Here is a 19739-nt window from a genome sequence, read left to right as displayed (position 1 = left end):
TGAAGATTGATTTTGAAAGCTCAAGGCATAAACTATAATCCGACATAACAGAAAAATTAAATTAATTAAAGTTAGTTAATAAAAGTTAGCTAAAGCCCACGTTTGCCATCACACGGTTTACATGAAAAGTCGCGATTAAAAAATATAGATAAAAATGTGTGATTTTTTTCCAATGCTTTTTGGGACGTCATTTCACCGTGCGGCTGAATTTTATATTTCCTACAGACATTAAAGGTAGCGCTATTGGTTAGAGTCAGTACTGCGCGAGCTCAAACGCAGATGGAGACGTTTTGCGTCATGTGACTAGAAAAGGTTTTCAACGCCACGAGTGGGAAACCCTACCAACTATTTAAAGAAGGCGGCTGTTTAATTAAAACATTTTTCCCTTTCATATTTAGTCTTGTTAAAGGGACAAAAAATGTGTACTTGTAGGATTATTGTTAGATATGTTCTGCTGTCACGAGGAAGCTAGTACAGCTGCATAATCAATGAGTGATGTTTATGGAAACCATGTGGAAAAGATCGCTGTGTGTTGGCTACAGACCCTGTTTGGCAAGCGGAAGCAGATCAAAGGTAATTGTGTTTTGTTTAAAGTATAAACTGCAATGGTACTTTATTTAGCACATGAGGGCAACTGGATAAATACTACCGCTATAAATAGGAGTGTGAGAATTTTTTTTTTATTATTATTATTATTATTATAAGAAACTCAGCTATTTATTCTACAGATGCACACATAAGCAGGCATCCTTTGCTCAAAATCCTTATTACTGTGTACCAACTGTATTAAGTGTAACTGAGGGGGGAAAAGGGGTTGATAGTCCAACCCCTTTCATCCGGAAAGGTATCTATAGATGGTTAAATGAAAACCTAATTTCATTATTGGTTAATCTAAAGCGGTTATCCAAGTGTCTGATTATTTAAATATTATTTTAGTTTATTAAAAGTAAAATGCTAGCTTCAAAAGTGATGATTGAGGTATATTAACAGTCAGAAGCGAGCATGAATTCATTTGCAACTTAAAAATATAGAGAACTAAATCAGAACAGAGGAAAGATGTTCTATACCACAAAATATTTGTAGCCGCACTGTCAGTGGCATTTGACCTTGGGCTAGAATAGTTTAGATTTTGACAGTGACTCAGAAATAATAATAGGCTTAAAAACAAGGGATGCACAACAGTGGTGTAGTCTAGTTTATTCTAGTGGGTATACTCTGATCCCCCCCACCCACCCACCCTCATACATCATGTCCTGGTGTAACATCTGTCCCCTAGCACCCTTCCCAAAGCAGCAACTGCTCATAAACGTATACTTTGCTCATGAGCACCACAGTAATTATTAAAGTTTGCATCCACACATAACTGAGATCATGAAAGACAAGCTATGTGTTATCTAAATGTAAACAACACCAGATGTGTAACAGCCATTCCTTTTCCTCATGGGGATCCTTCGCCCCAGGAGCTTTGCCTGCTTGGACTGGGGTTGTTGCCGTGGTGATCGCCCTTGTCCCAGTGGCTGGGGGTTCTGTACTGCAGTCCTACAGCTGTGATGTGGACACTGGCCTGCTCTGATCTGGGTGGCCTCTGTGGAAATGGGTGGGCTGGCTCTTGGTGTGATCAGATCCCCAAGATTTGTTTTCTCACAGCGGCGTCAAGCCAGATGTTTATTACTTTTATTATTTTTGTACTAAGAAACAGAAACTGCGGAGTTCATGTTTGTGTATAATGTAGGGAGGGGGTACGGCTCTGTGCATGTATGTGGATGTCTGTGTGACTGAGAGAGACAATGATGAGTGTGTTTTTAAATTGCTATGTCATATAGTGTGTGAAGGCTTGTTTTACTTTAATATGCATACATTTTTTTCATCATGTAAAGCACTTTGTGTTGCCTTTGGCAAGAAAAACGCTTTATAAATGAAGTCTGATGTGAATTGATTAACAGCTGCACTTTAATTAACCTCTGAACAGCCACTGACAGAACAAGACAAATCCATTTTCAATAAATAAAAAATCATTGCAAACATTCCACACTTAGCTTGAATAGCTTGAATAATGAGACAACTACACAAAACACACACGTAAGTTATTTATTTGATGGTATACAAGGTGTCCTAATTAACGGACATTTAAGATGACTATAAATTGTCTTCAGTTTTATTTATCCATAATAACATGCTAATATAGCATTAACTTTGTACATTTAAATAGTTTCTACCAGCTTTAAATGTCCAACATTTACCTAACTTTCCGTTTCTCCACTTTAACCAAAGATGCCTGTTTTTAAATTCCCCTACCTGACTCTCACTCCACAAGACCGGCCAGGTCGAAGTCTCTTCTACGAGCACACACACACACACACAGAGAGAGAGACAGAGAGAGAGAGAAAACAGCAGTATGAAACCACCACTTTAGTTAGCTAGTTTTATATAATTTAATATGCCAATCACCTGCTGTTTAACACACGGATTCCACTCACCGGGGCCCCGTTTCAGAAAGCGGGTTAAACAGACTGAGTTTAAAGCGAAACTCTGGGTTGACCAGCTCAGAGTTTTCACTAAACCTGCTTTCTGAAACGGGGCCCAGGTTGGACGACAGCGTCAGGCTCTCCTCCTGTGTAACTGTAGTGTGAAACAGTGGAAACAGCACCAGTAGCAACACGCTCACTGACACACTGAAACTTTGTTTTCTTTTCATGTTTTTTCTCTGCATTCCCTCTCCATTAACTACTCGTACCGGCCAAAAAATTTTTCTTCCTCTTCTTTTTCTGCTGCTGCTGCATCTTCTTCTTCCTCTCATCCGCCACTCTTTAATTTGCTGTTGTCTAGCAACCAGCCACCAGCTGTTAAGGACCAAGCTGCTTTCTCTCTGCGGTGGCTCAACGTCACTTTTGATGGAATTCCTCATGGTCTAAACGGGCCGGTTTCGTGGCTAATTTATGACCGGGAAAGTGAAAGTTATGTCACGAAACATGTTACGCATCTTTGAGCATTTTTTAGTGGTTATACGGAAATTTGTGACCTTTTCTAGTGGGTATACGGTGTATACCTTTTTGATGACGTAGACTACACCACTGATGCACAATGATATAAGCTGATAAAGGTTTAGAAATTAAATATAAAAATTAGGGATGCACGATATATCGGCATTAATATCGATATCGGCCCATGTTTGTCATTTTTTAACATATCGGTATCGGTCCGATAAGCAAAACTGGGCCGATATTAACAGCCGATATTTATTTTCATTTAATTGCTGATTGTGTACGTGTGTCGGAAGATTTGGCCATGCAGCCATGTTTGGACATGTGACAGCGATGCAGCACTACATTGTGGGATGTAACTGAAGCAAGAAGCAATTTCAGCTGTGTGGTAATTTTTACAGTGTAGAAAGAAGGTACTCGAAAAGCAGTATGCAATATCTGCAAAGTCAAAGTAATGCGAGGAGGATGCCGTGTGAACTCGTTCAGCACCACAAATTTGATATGTCATCTAAAAAACTGCCATCCAGAACTTCACAAACAATGGTGGGAAGCTAACACCCCTAATGTTTGCCTTATTTTCACTTTGTACAGAATTTGATAATCTTAAACCTTTTAAAACAAAATATATATATCAACATCAGTAAATATCGGTTATCGGCCATAACAACAATATTAATATCGGATATCGGTATCGGCCAAAATTTTCATATCGGTGCATCCCTAATAAAAATTTATCCAAAATAGACATTGGCAGGAAGTGAAGGTTGTTTTTCCCTGGTTGTGGCCATTGTCAGGATTATTTATTGGAAAGTTAAATCAAAGTAAGTCCTTGTGAAGTTAATAGTTTTAAGTGAAAATCTCTCGTAAGAATAAATAGGGCATGTTTTACATCTAAATTAAGTACTTTTATATACATATATTTATTTAAACAACATATTTCATATCTGGATTTGTAACTAGTCCATAGAAACAAATATTGCACAAATAGTAAGAAAATTTGTTTTTGGTTAATTATTTCTCCCCTCTAATACTAATTGGTGTATTAAACATGGCTGGAAAATCTGCTTAGTCACCTTTACAAGGATCATGTCTGTGAAATGAGCAACACAGCTAAAAATGTGTAGTGCCCCCAAAAATGTACCAGAATCCCCTGTAAAATTCTACAGTTGGTACTCACTCCTGGATGGGATGTTTGCACTCTCCCACAGTAATAAAGAAAAACAACATTTGTTGGCCTTTTTTTTTTACACTTGTTTATTTTACACTGTCATGAACTCAGTAGAGTGTGGAAGATCCATATGCAGCTTTGCACCTGCTCCTCATACTGTAGGCCATCCCATATTCTCTCCGCTCACAAACTCTGGAGGTACTCCGACGATGATCCTAGCTCTGTGGGGGAGAGTATTGTCATCCTGGAGGATGGAGTTAGGTCTCAGTTTCTAGAGATATGGGGTTGCCACTGGCTCCAGAATCTCATTCCAATACGTCAGGTTGATTTGGTGACAATTAGGTGCCAGCCATACATCTGTGACTGGCACACACCTGGCAACCCAAGAAACAATGGTTCAGGTGCAAATTTCCTTACTTGTGCTAAGTTTAGTTGAGGACAAATTAAGTAATGTTAATTCTGCTACAGGACAGCCTGGATATTCTCTGCAGTTAGATGAAAAATAAGTATTTAAACTGATCAAAATGGGTTTGAAAATATTGGAAGATATTGGAAAAATTCCAGGATCATGCAACTCCAAAAAGAACTGTTTAAATGTGCAGAGAGTTTTCATTAGAACCCTTTTAGAAGCTTTGTTAAATGTCATACATTTAGGGGATTTGGAGCTTCCATGACATACGCTCATGCAGCTCTCCAGCCTTACCTGCTGGCCGGATCACGGCACTTGAGGCGGTGGACTTTTGGAAGAGGCACTTTGAAAAGAGAGGTGTGACAGAGCCTGAGCAATCAAGCCAGCACATCATTGCTCATCTCCTCGGAGCTAAAACAGTGAGTTGCAATTTTCTAAGCTCATTCTAAATTTCATGATGTAATGCTTCTAACTTAAGAGCTGTTTTCAAATGAAGTGTCTCTTCCTGATCTTCACACAGATACAGAGTCTTGAGCAGGGGAGGTTAACAGAGTTTCTCAGCCCAGAAAAAACCGAACAGGTGTGGCAGCTCTGCACCAGACGTCTCTCTAGGTTAGCTTCTACATGCGCAAAATCTCTGTACAAATATATTTAATGCCTTTTTTTTTAAACTAAGAATATTTAAACACTCTTGTGCAGAATGCCAGTGCAGTATGTCATTGAGGAGTGGGACTTCAGAGACCTGACGCTGAAGATGAGGCCACCTGTTTTCATACCAAGACCTGAAACTGAGGTTGGAGAGAATGAAAATAGGTTCTGATCAGAAATGGGCTAAAACTGGTGATCAGTTGCATGTTACTAGAATAATGTTTTTATTTTCTTTTTTTGATGCTGCAGGAGTTGGTTGAACTGGTGCTTACAGATTTCCAGAGAAACCCTGGGATGGGATTAAGTGCATCATCTCAGCAGACATGCTTGGAAGTGGGATGTGGTTCTGGTGCAATTTCTCTTAGTCTGCTGAAGAGTCTGCCTCAGGTAAGGTTTGTGTTAATTTTAGGAAATGGATTTTCAGGCACACATTGTGGTTATTAATGTTTCTTTTTTTAATCGCTTCATAAAATTCATTCAGGCTAAAATACTGATTACCGGGAAATTCTGCACAGACATTCATGGCTGTCAGAGTTCGAGGTCAACGACTACTTAGTTTTTATTTATGATCTCTGTAGCAGCAGGCTGAAGTTTGCACATATCCAGTGACACAGCTCAACATCTAACAGATGGACTGGCAACATGGAGATTCATTATTCACAGATTACAAGACACGGATGTTCCCTCAGGTTGAGTTGTATCACAGAACCATCTGGAAATACTCCATAGAAACCATTTAGCCATTGCAGGTATTTAAAAAAATTATGAACCATCTATCCAATTCATGAATAAATTGCAAAGAGTTAGATAAACCAAACAGAATCATACAGAACCAGCCAGAAAAAAGAGGCACCATTGTTAATTCTCATTGCACTTTGTATTGAGTACAGGATGTTGATTAATCTTAACCTTTGTGTTTTGATCACAAAAAGATCACTTGGAGCCCAGGAAGATGAGTTCTCATGTGAATGTGAGGTTGTGTTTAGAAAAAAATGTGTCCTGAGACTTCTTTTAGTGCCAAATACTTTCATATATATACTTTCAATTTCATAAAATGATCAAATATTTATCATTTTCACCAGTCCATCTGCTGATTGTAAGCATTGTGTTTTTCCAGTTTTGATAATTTCACAGTACTGTCATGAAAAGACTACACCCCTCTTGGGGATGTAGTCTTGGCGTGGAAGGATATCGTTTGCCAAGAGATGTTCGTTTACATAGTTATTTTTAGAGACAGCTTGTTTTGGAGGAGGGGGGGGGCAGGTCTATGTCCATTTAATCTCTGTGTGTGTGTGTGAGAGAGAGCATATTGAGGTGTGTCTGTGGTTTGATTTGTTTTTGTGATAGGTGTGTGACCACTGGTGTTTTTAAAATGCTTTTACGATGCAAAAGCTGTTGTTTTTTTTATTATGTGAAGCACTTTGTGCTGCAATTCTGCATGAAAAGTGCTATATAAATAAAGTTTAATTGATTGATTGATTGATCCCCAGTATAGCAATGTTGATTGAGACTTGACTGATAATTATTGATATATACATCAATCAGCCATAACATGAAAACTACCATAATTATAATCAGGTAATTAAAACTGAGTAGATACTCATGCAGCCAGAAGAGCATTGACCAGCCAGGGTGTGGACAAGAATGTTTGAGAATGTCTGGATTGTCTGGTACCAGGATGTTAGCAAGATATCCTCTGGGCTTTGTGTGGGATAGATTGGGCTTGCTTTTCACAGAAACTTCTTAGGAAAAGCTTAAAGAACACAACAGAGTCTGGGGTGTTTATCTGGCCTTCATACTCCCCAAATATTAATCTAATCTGTGGGCTCTGATGAGGTCTGTGAAAAGCAAGCCCAGTCTATCCCACATAAAGCCAGGGTGTGGACGAGAATGTTTGAGGATCTGGATTGTCTGGTACCAGAATGTTGGCAAGATAATCTCTGGGCTTTGCTTTTCTGTTTTCTGTAAAACCCCATATGGTTAAATTGTTAAACTGTCAAGGTTAGTTACAGATGTCAATGCAACATGCATATGATGCCATTTGATGATTTGTTTTTCCTGCAGAACATTTTATTGCAACAAGATAAGCATTGTTACTCTACACATCAGTGGTTTTAATGTTGTAGATTATCATTGTGAATGTTTGTGTTTTTATTCTTTGTTTTAGACTATTTATTTTTTGCTATAATACAATATCAGTAATTATCCAACCATATCAAACGTAGCAAATTAAACTCCATGAACCCCCTTCCCAATCCAGACAGAGAATAAATAAATGAAAATTAAATACATTTTTTTTTAAAAAAAAAAGGAAAAGCTTGTAAAGCTTGATCAGGTGTATCATCACTTCCTAGTATGAGCTGGCTTCCCACTCTCTGCAGCTATCCTCTGATTATTAAATCAAATTAGGAGTTTTAAACAGATGACATTAATGGCTGCCAGGTCTCATAGAATCTGCCTATTGAACCCCTCAGAGTGGATCTAATTTTCTCCAGACCCAAAAACTGCATTAGCTCATTAATCCAGTAACTGGGTGGGTGGTCTCTCGTCTTTCCACATAAGGACAATTATCTTCTTGCAATCAAAAGCTGTAGCATTTCATTTATATTTTGGAAGATCAGCCTCCTCAGGGCCATCTGAATAATGCTACCAATGGAGAATGAGTTAAAGAAAAAGTAAATTTTGAATGTCCCTGAAAGAGTTAATATTTCCCCCCAGTATTCAGAGAGTCTGGAGCAAGTTCAAAACACTTAGTGTGATTAAGTGTCCCTGTTTGATTTTTACATCCTGCACACATGAGGTTCACATCAGGACATATCTTGGCTAATCTCTCTTTAGTATAGTATAAGCGGTGGAGAATTTTGAATTGCAACAGCTCATGCTGCACACAGATAGAAGACAAGTGGACCGTGTCCAAAATCCCAGGTATTGTTATTTAGATGCCATTTTAAATCCTCCTCCCATGAACTTTTGACTATAGATAAGGAAGAGCTGTCAGATCTGGAAATTGGGTTATATATTTGGGTGACTAAACCCTCCCAAGTGGTTTTTTGTCCAGAATGCTTTCTAGTGTAGTTTTGTTTGGCAGGTAGGGGAATTTAAATTTGATCGAGCAAAGTCTCTGACCTGCAGACATATAAAAATCTGGGTAGCGACTTAATTATATCTCTGTTTCAACTGAGTGAAAGAGGCAAAGATGCCATCGATGTACAAATCTCCAAAAGTGCTAAAGCCCTTTGCTTTCCAGACACCAAAGACCAAATCTTGTAAAGATGGCAGGAAAGAATGGTTTCTATCTATTTGTGTCAAAATGGGTGTTGATACAAGGTCAAATTTTATGTTAATCTTAATTGCATTAATTCGTCCAGCCAGAGATAAAGGATGTTCCATTGTTTGAGATATTTCCTGACATTTTTTAAAAGGACAGTGAAATTTAAGTTGAATAATTTTCTGTGAAATTATAGGATATTAACCCCATGGTATGTATATATTCTGAGGTTGAACCAAAGCCAAAGAGAGATTTTTTGCAGTATTGTTTATAGGAAGTACCTTGCTTTTAGAAATGTTCAGTTTATAGCCTAAAATTTCTCCAAAGTGATCATGTGTACCTAAAATGGGTTGTAGTGATGTCGTGGGATCAGAGATGCAAAGCAAAAGGTCATCTGCATATACTATAAGGACAGTTTATGCTCCTCCCCTCCTCTGAACACTACCATAAAACCCGCTTCAGAACAGAGTTTAATTGCTAGGGTCTCAACTGCAACTGTGAAGAGGAGTGGAGATAGGGGAAAACCTTGCTTCGTGCCATGGTGGTGTGGAAAATAATTTGATTAATCTCTTTTGGTCTGCACTTGCGCCAAAGGAGATGAATACAGCAGCTTAATCCAAGATATGTATTAGTCACTAAAACCAAATTTAGCAAGGGTATAATATAGATAGTCCCAATCCACCCGGCCAAAGGCTTTCTCAGCATCAAGGAATAAAACAGTCTCTGGTTGAGGGGAGGGAGGTGCGTATAAAATTTGAAGTAATCTGCGTATGAAAGAAACCATGCCTCCCCTTAATAAACCTGGTGTGATCTTGTGAGATTATTGTTGGTAAAAATTTCTCCAGCCGTCTGGCAAGACATTTGGAGAGTATTTTAAAATCAACATTTAAAAGTGAGATTGGTCGATAAGATGAAGTTTCTAAGGGGTCTTTGGTTTCAGGATATTGTTGCCTCATTAAGGGTCAGAGGGGGAGCCATTGTTGAGAAGGATTCCCTAAACATTTCCTTCAAGATGGGAGTAAGATTTTGGTAAAAAGTCTTATTGAATTCATCCAGCAAACCGTCTGAGCCTGGAGGTTTGCCTCCTTGTATTGTTTTAATTGTTTCCTCAGTTTCAGTCGTGGTAATGTGTTCATTAAGTTCCCTCTTGACCTCATCACTTATACCAAGAATGGAGATTCCTTAAAAGAATTTGTCTAATAGTTGTATGTTGTGACTCGAATCTGACTCATAAAGTTTCCTGTAAATATCATGAACCGTGTTTATTTCATTAGGATGAAAGGTCAAGTCACCAGATTCAATTTTAAGTTGAGATATTGCCTGTCTTTTTTTTTTTCTCCGAGCAATGTAACTGATGAGCAAGTATTTTGGATGCTCTCTCATCATGTTCATAAACCAGACTTTTTGATTTTAGGATCATCTGCTCGATTTGTTTGCTTGAAAGGAGAATAACTTCTGACTGCAGGCATAATCTATGTTTGTATAAATCTGTGAATGGAGATACAGAATGTTGAAGTTCCAAGCTCTTAATCATTTCAGATACTTTCAGTAAATGTGTTCTTCTTCGTCTATTTTTGAAGGAGCTATGCAATGGTCTGAGATTACAATAGTATCATATGAGCATTTTTTGACCATTGAAAAAAGATGCTTGACAATAAAAAATAGCCAGTGCGTGAGTAGGATCGGTGAACAGGAGAGAAAAAGGAGTGTTGCCTGGCTGGTGGGAGGAGGAATCGCCACATATCAACGGCTCCCAGTGATTTTAAGTTTGACTGCAGAGTCAAAGAGCACTTCGAAGTCTGCATAGGTCGTGTGGAGGAGCGGTCTAGCTTAGGCTCCAAAACACAATTCATATCTCCACCAATTATCAGTTGGTGTCCCTTGGTAACAGGAAGAGATGAGAAAAGCTCATTAAAGAATTTCATCTCAATTAGGGGCATATATATTAACTAGTGTTAAAGGTGTGTTGTATAGTGTGCCCAATACTACAACATAGCATCCATTCTGGTCAGCGATAACCTGAGACATGATAAACAGTGTAGATTTGTGAATAAGAATTGTAGTTCCTCTCGCTTTCCCATTGAATTTTGAATAGTACACCTCACCAACACACCAACACTTATTCTTAAATGATCCAAGTTCTTTAAATGGGTCTCCTGGAGGAATGCAATGCTCAAAGATGCTTAAGGTCCTATAGGTGAAGACTTTCTTACATTTCACAGGATGATTATGGCCTTTGCAATTCCCACTGGTAGCCATTCGATCCAGACTGGGCAGATTAGGTTGTCATTGGAGTCAACTTGCTAAAAAAATAATAGACAGCTGAGAAGCATCCCAACTAAATATCTGTGAAAGACTGCAAAAAAGAAAAATTTGTGATCCAGTTTTAGGCTTAGAAAGGAGAAAATACAAAACAAAGCCAGGAGAGGATAAAAACAAAACAAACAAAAAATAAATAAATAAAAGAAAGAAAAAAGAAACCCAAATCAGCACAAAGCACATCCCCACTACTCTTACAGTATATATATATATATATATATATATATATATATATATATATATATATATATATATATATATATATATATATATATATGTATATATATATATGTGTATATATATATATATATATATATATATATATGTATATGTATATATGTATATATATGTATATATGTATATGTATATATATGTATATGTATATATATGTATATATATATATATATATATATATATGTATATATATGTATATATATATGTATGTATAAGATATATATATATATAAGAAGCACTGTGTTCAAGTTAGTTATTACTTGGTTTCCTTAAGAGAAAAAAAAGTAAAAACATCAAAACGAAGGAATTGATAAACAGATCTTACATTATTCATCATTAGTAGATGATAAAAGACACAGACATTTACAAATGTATTGATGACATGGCAGTTAACATCTGCCTGTAGATGGGTCTGGCTTATAAATGGATCTGTACTATAAAGATAACTTATAACATAAAAACTCAAAAATTAACCCCGTAACCTCGGAGGTAATAAAACCAGGCACATAACATAGGAACGAAGTTAATACACTAGCTGAGTCAATTTAAGGATAACCAAAGCTGTTCTTTCCAGACCATTTGCAGATTCCACGTGTGTTTCATTCTATTGCACACATTTCACTTTTATTCTAAAACCTGTCTGGTGTGTGTTTAAGTGTCTTATGTAATTAGTGGTTGGCAAATATAGCCTTCAACCTCAAGAAAGAATTAGGAAGTTGCAGATATTGGATAAATCATCTTCTTTCCCTTACAAAATCCTTTAAAAAGATCTTCACCTTATGCAGATAAAAAGAATAAAATTGAAAGAGGCTGAGAAATTTCCCCTGAGAACACAACAGGTTTTAATTGCTGCTTTTGTTTTCTTTCACCAGCTTAAAGCATTTGCCTTGGATCAAAGTCAGGATGCAGTGGATTTAACCAGAGAAAATGCACTGAGGTAATTTCGCCATAGCACACAAAACCCAAACTGTAATTGTCCATGACTATTGATTTATTCTTTGAGTGTGAAATGTTTTTGTGAACTGTGTTGTGCACTGTTACATAAATACTGCAAAAAAGATTTGCCTTTACAGGTTGGGGCTTCAGGACAGATTACAGACTTATCATATCGATGTGATGAAAGGTATGCAGGAACAGTACAAATACTGTACCTATTTGAATAACAAACCCAAGCACCTGCTAATTTTGAGAGCTGTACTTTTTCTTGTTGTGTTTTTCAGATGCAGAAACAGTGTTGAGATTTTTTAGCAACACTTCAGCTTTGGTCAGTAACCCTCCATACCTGTTTTCAGAGGATATGGCATCACTGGAACCGGAGATATTTAGGTGATAGTGATATATCTAGCCATTTAGAGCTTTTATTGTACATTATTGCATTTACAAGTAATATAAAAACTGATGGCTATTTATTATGGATATAGTTATTCTCTATACAGTGGAAATTGGTTACATATATATAATCTTTACATGGTCCAATTATGCAATTTATGCAAGTCATTCACATTTTGGAGAGAAATTAAACTCAGTAATAATATAAGGTTTTTTTTCTTCTATTCAGACAATAACAGTAGGAAACCCCAGGTGTGTGAGAGCACGTACGCCCCCTCGTCCCAGTTTATGGAGTTGCTAGCCTGCTTCCTGATCTTGATTGCCTTCTTTATCTGGGACAAGGGAGCGTACATGCTCTCACACACCTGGTATTCCCTAATCCAGAGACCACCACGTGGTGGGGGGCGTGGCCATCCCAACGAATCTGACAGGTTTGGTGAAACGGCCACATCTACAAAAAACAACTACTAACACATCAGCAATGTGTTAGCAGACGTTTCTGAGGAAGGCTTCAGGTGACAGCCGAAACATGTCAGGCATGTTGCAACATCCTACTATTATTGTCTGAATAGAAGAAAAAAAACTTATATCACTGAGATTAGAAGACAAAATGAACATCTTTAAGCTCAATAATAATAACTTTGAGTACTCACAAATATGTGTAATGTGCACACATTACAGACTTCATAAACATTAATATTTAACAAATATATTTTAAACTCTAAATGATTTTTGTGTTCAAAAGGGCTCCTGTGCATACACATGGTTAAACACATGTGTATGCAATGACTGACGGGCATGGATCAAAATACGTTTGTGCATGTGTCAGTTTGCATGTGCCTGTGGAATTTTGAGACTCCTTTTATATGTTCAGACTCAAGGTTCATTGTTCAGTTGTCATCTGCATGCATGCAGATGAAATAATAAACACACAGGCCCAATAATGAACAGTAAAATCTAGCTAAATAGAAGAAATGAGAATCCGCACAAGCCTCCTTGCAGTTACATGGTGTGTTTGTGCTGGTAGAAAGCTGGGTTATCTGCAATTTAATTCAAGTGCTTCAAATATTATTTTATTTTGTCAGTTAGTCTCCCCTTTATTCAGAGATGGATGGATGGATGGATGGATGAATGGATGGATGGACAGACAGATGAGCAGGCTACAGCACACTTTTGGTGCAATGTCCAGTTGTCCCAAAACTTTTGGCCTGATGCTATTAACATTAGTTACTTCTGTGTAAAGACAAATCATTTGATATTATTCACCATGTGTTAAAAAGCTGAATCTGTCTTTAAACCCACCACTCCTACAAAATAAAAAAAAAAAAAAAGAAAGAAAGAAAAGAAAACAGATGTCTACACTGTTATTTTAGGCACCACAGATGTAAGCGGTCACAGGTTAATCTGTGGCCGGGAAACCTTTTAAGGTACAAGATGTACAGCATAGCCAGCTGTGTCTGAAACACAGGAAGCAGACAGATTAACCTGTGATTAACCTGATACATGAATATATGCCTGACAGTCTAACTTGACAGTCTTACCATTTTCTTTTTTATTTATTTTTTTTATAAGACATAGATTCAACTTGTTAACACAGGTAAATAATATGATAAATTATTCTCTAACAGATAGGCCTAGGGAGATCAATCCAAGTACCAATAGTATCAATACCAAGACTAGTATTGGTATCTTTCAATACCAGCGTGATGAGATCAATAGTTTTCTTGTAGGGGGCTTTGGAGGCAAAAAGCCAAAAAAAAGTGAATGAGAGCCAACCAATAGTAGGTTTTGTTTTTTTAAACTCATTTGCACTATTGATTTTATTTTTCTCTAACAGTTGTGTGTAATCAAAGGGAATAACAATTATTTCATTATTTTGTGACATTGTTGATGTTATTTTATATTGTTTACAAACAAGAAAGCTTAAATGTAAATATCTCAGTTCTTCCATTCGGTTTATTAATAAAAAGGTTTTATTTGAAAAAAAATTTTGTGTAGTTTTTTTTTTATGATCATAGTCATGATTAATAATTAAAGACCTAAATCAAGATTTACTTGGTATCTGATCGATACCAAAATGACAAAAATATCCAGCCTTACTAACAGAAGTCTCAAATATTAATATGCTGTAGGGTCAAAAGTAAAGCGACAACTAGATCTTACACTCTGTCTGTTTGATCTGCTGGTCTAGCCCTTCTAATCTGTTTGTCTAATCTATCTTATAAGTAATGGGTGATTAACTTTTCTCTCACCTTCCAAAGCATCCTTCCCACTTTGAAATAACTTTAGAAGAAAATAACACTAGAATCCACTTCAAAACAAGATTATCCAGCTTTCCACCAGCACTTAAATGCACCATGTATTTCTGGATCTGTGAGGAGTCCGGACACGTGAAAGAAGTCTCAAAATCCTACATGCACGTGCAAGCTGATCCATGCACAAACGTAATGTGATCCATGTATGGCTGATAATAAACAGGAGCCTTAAGCACAAAATGATCAAATCTGAAAGACTGAAGGTAAAAATCTGTGTGCAAAATATATTTTATTATTCATATTATATTTTTGGGCACTCAGTAATGCGTACCTGTGTTAAGTGATTTTACATTTTAAAATTGCCTGATATTTTTGTGTTAAACACAAATTTACAAGTACCAAAGTAATTTACAAAATGGTTTACACATTTATAAATTATGTATCATTTGTAAATTATGAATCATTTAAAAGGGTTATTGAGTCTCGTCTCTTTCTCCGTATTCTCAGTTGGATTCAATTTAAAAGATAAAATACTTTGTGATTAAAATGTGTCTTGAAGCATTTGGTTTATATTTAAATTACGGGATTTATAAGATAAGTCATGAAGCTGGATTTGTAATTATAAACCACAAGACTTAAAGTTGCACAAAGAAATGCGTCTTGCAGAAAGAAGGACAAGAAAACAAAATGGTGCTTCATCTCTCCATTTTCCATAACCAATGAATACCTTAAAGGTAGGGGTTAAAAGCAGGTTGAATTTTGTAGTAGGTACAAATTACCATTACTGGGTATTTAAATATTTTTAGGAAATTAACATATGCTAGAAAAGATTTGACAGATCACACTCTGGTAATCTTAAATTCAAATAGTAATTACATTGTGAATGTTAAATAGGAGTTTTAAAATTAAGTGATATTTTTAAATGTTCTTGAAAAATAAATGTAAGTAGCCAATTAAGTGTGTGTTAAATTAACTAAAAAAAATGATTAATTTGTCTTATGCATCATTTTGTGTAGATGCATTTTTAGTAATGTACTGGTATATTTTGCATCTCCCAGGTTTGAGGACCATTCTGCTTTAGATGGAGGAGAAGACGGCCTAAATGTGGTCAAGAAAATTTTAACTCTGGCACCCCACGTTCTGTCAAATCATGGGTGAGGAACGCCACTGCCTCACTCACACCTGGGTTTAATTCCCGAAGGTGGTGACGGCTTGTCACACGAACAGCACAGTCTGAAAAACACATGTATCGTGTTGCCCATTTAATGAGTTAAGCTTTCTAAAAGACTTCCAGTGAATACAGTTCCAGGGATAGGCCACTGGTCTGATCTCTGGGTTCTTATAATCCTGCCCTCTTGTTAATTAAATTTTAATCCTTTTTGTGGCGTCCTCCCTGTGATAAACAGTCGTGTTTACTTGGAAGTGGACCCCAGACACCCCCCGCTTATTCGAGACTGGGTGGAGGTGAATGTGGAAGAGCTGCAGTATGTGGAAACACGAAATGACATCAACGGCAGGTCTGTATAGAAAACTTGTTTGTATCCGTCACCTGAAAATTAGATTATTTTAACATGTAGCATCATGCTGTCAGTTCCTGTTATTTGATTTAAATATAGCTGCTCTGCTTTTTTTTTTTTGCAACACCAGTTTAGAGTCAGCATCTGCAACATCTTGTTTTTTTTTTTTTTACTATAGGCCTCGATTCAGCATCCTACAGAAAGAGAAGTCAAACAAGGACCACGAGCTGGATCAGGATTGAGAAACTAAGATCCTATTACATTGGCTTTAGCTCAACTTGCTACAGTCTCAGCCCATGTTACCCCCATCAAGCCACTGAGCAGGCGCTTGCACTGATTTAATTTCCTCAAAATTCTCTAAATCATTTTCACGTCCCTGTATCATTTTTAATCTGGTAACAGTTGTGATCACACCCTGCCTCACAATAAAAATATGCACACGATGCCACAAAAGCAGGTTCAAAGCTGAAGGTAATTACTGAAGCTTTTCTTAGAACCCTCCCTCTCAGAATCCTCCCCCACCCCTCCTCCCTGGAAGCATTCAGTAGTTCTGTGAATCCACTGATGAACGGTCCTCCCCTTCGCTTGTCCACTCGCTGACTCAGATACAGACAGTGTGTATTGTTGAGCAAAAAAACACATAATGTGGCATTTACTTCCTCACACGATCTACTTCTCTGACATACTTAAAGCTCAAAGGCCACCAAGTCTTTGTGTTTCAAAGTTAGATTATGGTGAAAATATTTCGTAAAAAGTGTCAGTGTCATCATGTGATGACTAATGATGATGACAGTGTTTCCCTATATCCTGTGAATAATGCTTGGATTTCAAGAAATGCAGAAAAATAAGAAAAGGGATGTAAAAGATGAAAATCTATTCGAGTTTGCTACTTTAATAGAAAAATGTACACATGTAAAAGGTACAAAAAATGCTTTGCTTAGAAAAATAAAATGGCATAAAAGACGTCTCAATGGAATCTGTATTTAAGGACAGTATGTACATCCAGAACCAGTGAGGTTAAAAAAGACAATTTCCACATCCATCTTAAAGTAAGTGTAGATTACAGTACCATGTTTTTCTCTCAAGTCAACTGGGGATGTTTCTCCACCCACTCAAAACAATTTCAGTCTGAAACCAGACACATTGGTTTTAAATGAATTTGGACATATTTTGTCAACATTTTTGTCACTGACCTCCACAAGTACAGAGAGACCCTGTTTGACAGTTTTTTTTTCTTTAAATACGCTGAGATTCAGCCATAGGGATAGAGTGGCAGACCCCTTCATACCTTAAAGGGATAGTCCTGTAAGTAACGCAGCAGAGGCCTTGGGAGTGGTAACTGGTCACAGCATTCAGTGTGTCTGTTAATGACGAGACGTGTAAGGTGCTGTAGGGAAGGGAGGCTCTGGGGCTTGTACACAGCCCGCTTTAGTTTTAGTACCACAGACGACTCTTGAGCAGCGTGCTGAGAAGGTTTTGAAGAAACCTCCTCCACAACCTTCCCCTCCTCAGTTTTCCTTTCCGGTCCCATGTAGTGCTGCACCAAACTGGGAACATTGGGGAAAGACGACAGGCTGGGCCTAGCTGGGGAGCTAGAGTCCAGCAAAAACTGGGCACCACTGTACTGGATCCGTATACTTGTGGGTCCACGAGCTGTCCTGACTGAAAGAGTCAGCATATATAGCGGATGACTGCTGTCCCGTACCAAAAAGGCTCCCTCGGATGCTTCTTGAAGTGCAGCGTGAGCCTGAGCTGCCGTTACAGCTCCCCAGTACCATCCTACACAGACATATTTTAAAATATTAGTCACTGTAAACAGTCAGTTTTATTCTGACATCATTCTGTATGTGGCCTGATATTTATTAAAAACTACCAATTTAATTAAATCTTTCAGAACTGAGAGAAATTTTTAAAAACAGTGGTATGTTTTAGTGTCTTATATAAATAGTGGCTAAAAATTGCTTAGTTTTGAATAGTACCTGAATTTTCTAGATGGCAGAAGTTGCTGGCAATTGCCCTTAGGTCCTTTGTGGGATCCCATATTGGTGGAGTGCTTTGAAGACAAGGGGTAGGAGGTACAGTTCCTGCCCGCATGCCCCGCAGAGCCTCAGTGGATGGAACGGTAGGCTGAAGAGCTCTGGGACTAAAAATAAGATGGAAGATTGGGTTTAATTAGCAGAAGAAAAAAAATACAGCATGGAATAAATAAAATAAAAAATTACAGCAGATTATAACACGCTTTAAGATTCCAGATTTTTTTTTTTCCATTAAACAAGAATTCTTTGTGTTTGGCTTTTCCCCTTCTTAATTAATTACAGTAACAATATAGCTTAATTCTAATTTTGACTTGCTGTGTTTTACCTTATTGCCTGAATCAGACTTTCCAGCTGAAATGTTGCATTCTTGTTACTATATTAGTATTAATAAATACCCCCCCCCCCCCCTTTTTTTTTTTTTGTACTGGGAATTTGAAGCTAGTTGTACCCCATTATGCCTTCGTGGGAAGACAATTTGCTGAAAGACGACAGTCTGCATCTGCATTAAGGATTTTTAAATGTAACTTTGAATGCGATTTACCACCAACTAAACATATTCTACATGTAAAATAAAATAGGCTAGATTTTATTTTTTTATGTATCAGCTGTTACATTTAGAGAGAAAAGTGGGGGGAAAAAAGAAGAAAAAAAAAATAATACTCACCCGGGTACACAGAGGATCATGCTTTTAAGTCTTCTGGGATGAAATCCTATGGGTTCCTTCTTTACAAAATAACAAAAACAAAAATGGAAGCGATGCTCTCAGAAACAATGCATTTACTGAACAAACAAACCTGAAGCATTGGTTTGATTTGAAAAGTTGTCTGAAAGCGTACAAGGAGAGTTCCGCCTACAGGATCTGCTCCTGTCGTTAAAATGAAAACAGCGACTTTATACTACTGTAGGGTAAAAAATTAAAAAGCGAGCTTAATGTAAAACGTTCCTGACTCTACAGCAGTGGTTCGGAGTATGCTGTCGCCAGAATGGGATCCAAATGTGTGAAGGGAGTGTAAAGGCTTGGCTTTTAAAATTTACCGTTTCCTAGAAGTCTATTCTGAGAACTCCTCATAGCACCGGCAGCTCTGACGTCACGCCGGTCGCATCAACTCCCATTCCGCTCCAACTGCCGCTGCTAGTTCAGTCTCCGGACAGTCAACTGCTTCACTAAACCCGTTTTTTGGACAAGCGGACCTTTTTGTCTTTAGGGCTAACTCTCGGGATAACCATGACGAGCCCTGACATTATTCGTGGTCGAGTTTTAGGGAGCATCTCTTCCCGAGTCTCACGCGGCTTCCGCTTGGTTCGCTGAAACGTCGCGCGCTCGCTCCCAGGAACCGCGCGGCTGCTTCTGGCTATTCGCTTTCCAGGAATAATTGCAGGGCTTTGCTCCGCCCTGCCAGGCGGCCCTGACAGAGCCTTCATTCTGGGAATTCGCCGCCTCGACATTAAAGATAATAGGAATGCACACAGGCTATTTCCAGTAATATAGATTTCCCTCTATCCTGTTTGGAAAAACACGGCGAGAGGTTTTCTTGGAGGTTTAGAGTGGGATTACACGAGGAAAACAAGTTATTA

At 37.7% G+C, this 19739-nt stretch overlaps 2 protein-coding genes across 2 annotated transcripts; one reads left to right on the top strand and one right to left on the bottom strand.

Moving 5' to 3' along the window:
• The first annotated feature begins 278 nt into the window (after nt 1-278).
• hemk1 (HemK methyltransferase family member 1) lies at nt 279-16903 on the top strand. The gene is made up of 11 exons (XM_041980912.1): nt 279-573; nt 4804-4977; nt 5079-5170; nt 5258-5351; nt 5456-5593; nt 11900-11964; nt 12101-12150; nt 12248-12353; nt 15670-15765; nt 16018-16128; nt 16307-16903. The coding sequence occupies exons 1-11, from the start codon at nt 496-498 to the stop codon at nt 16368-16370; spliced, it is 1068 nt and encodes a 355-aa protein (XP_041836846.1). The 5' UTR covers nt 279-495; the 3' UTR covers nt 16371-16903.
• A 97-nt stretch (nt 16904-17000) lies between these two features.
• Nucleotides 17001-19511, bottom strand: LOC121637027 (cytokine-inducible SH2-containing protein-like). Its single transcript, XM_041980913.1, has 4 exons — nt 19200-19511; nt 18829-18887; nt 18108-18271; nt 17001-17907 (listed from the first exon to the last, which is right to left on the bottom strand). Exons 2-4 carry the CDS (start codon nt 18846-18848, stop codon nt 17411-17413), a joined length of 681 nt encoding a protein of 226 aa, XP_041836847.1. The 5' UTR covers nt 18849-18887; nt 19200-19511; the 3' UTR covers nt 17001-17410.
• Nucleotides 19512-19739: the final 228 nt, after the last annotated feature.

Source organism: Melanotaenia boesemani, chromosome 3, assembly GCF_017639745.1.
Source record: "Melanotaenia boesemani isolate fMelBoe1 chromosome 3, fMelBoe1.pri, whole genome shotgun sequence".
In the NCBI taxonomy this organism is placed as follows: Eukaryota; Metazoa; Chordata; class Actinopteri; order Atheriniformes; family Melanotaeniidae; genus Melanotaenia; species Melanotaenia boesemani.
This window is presented reverse-complemented; position numbering and strand designations above follow the sequence as displayed.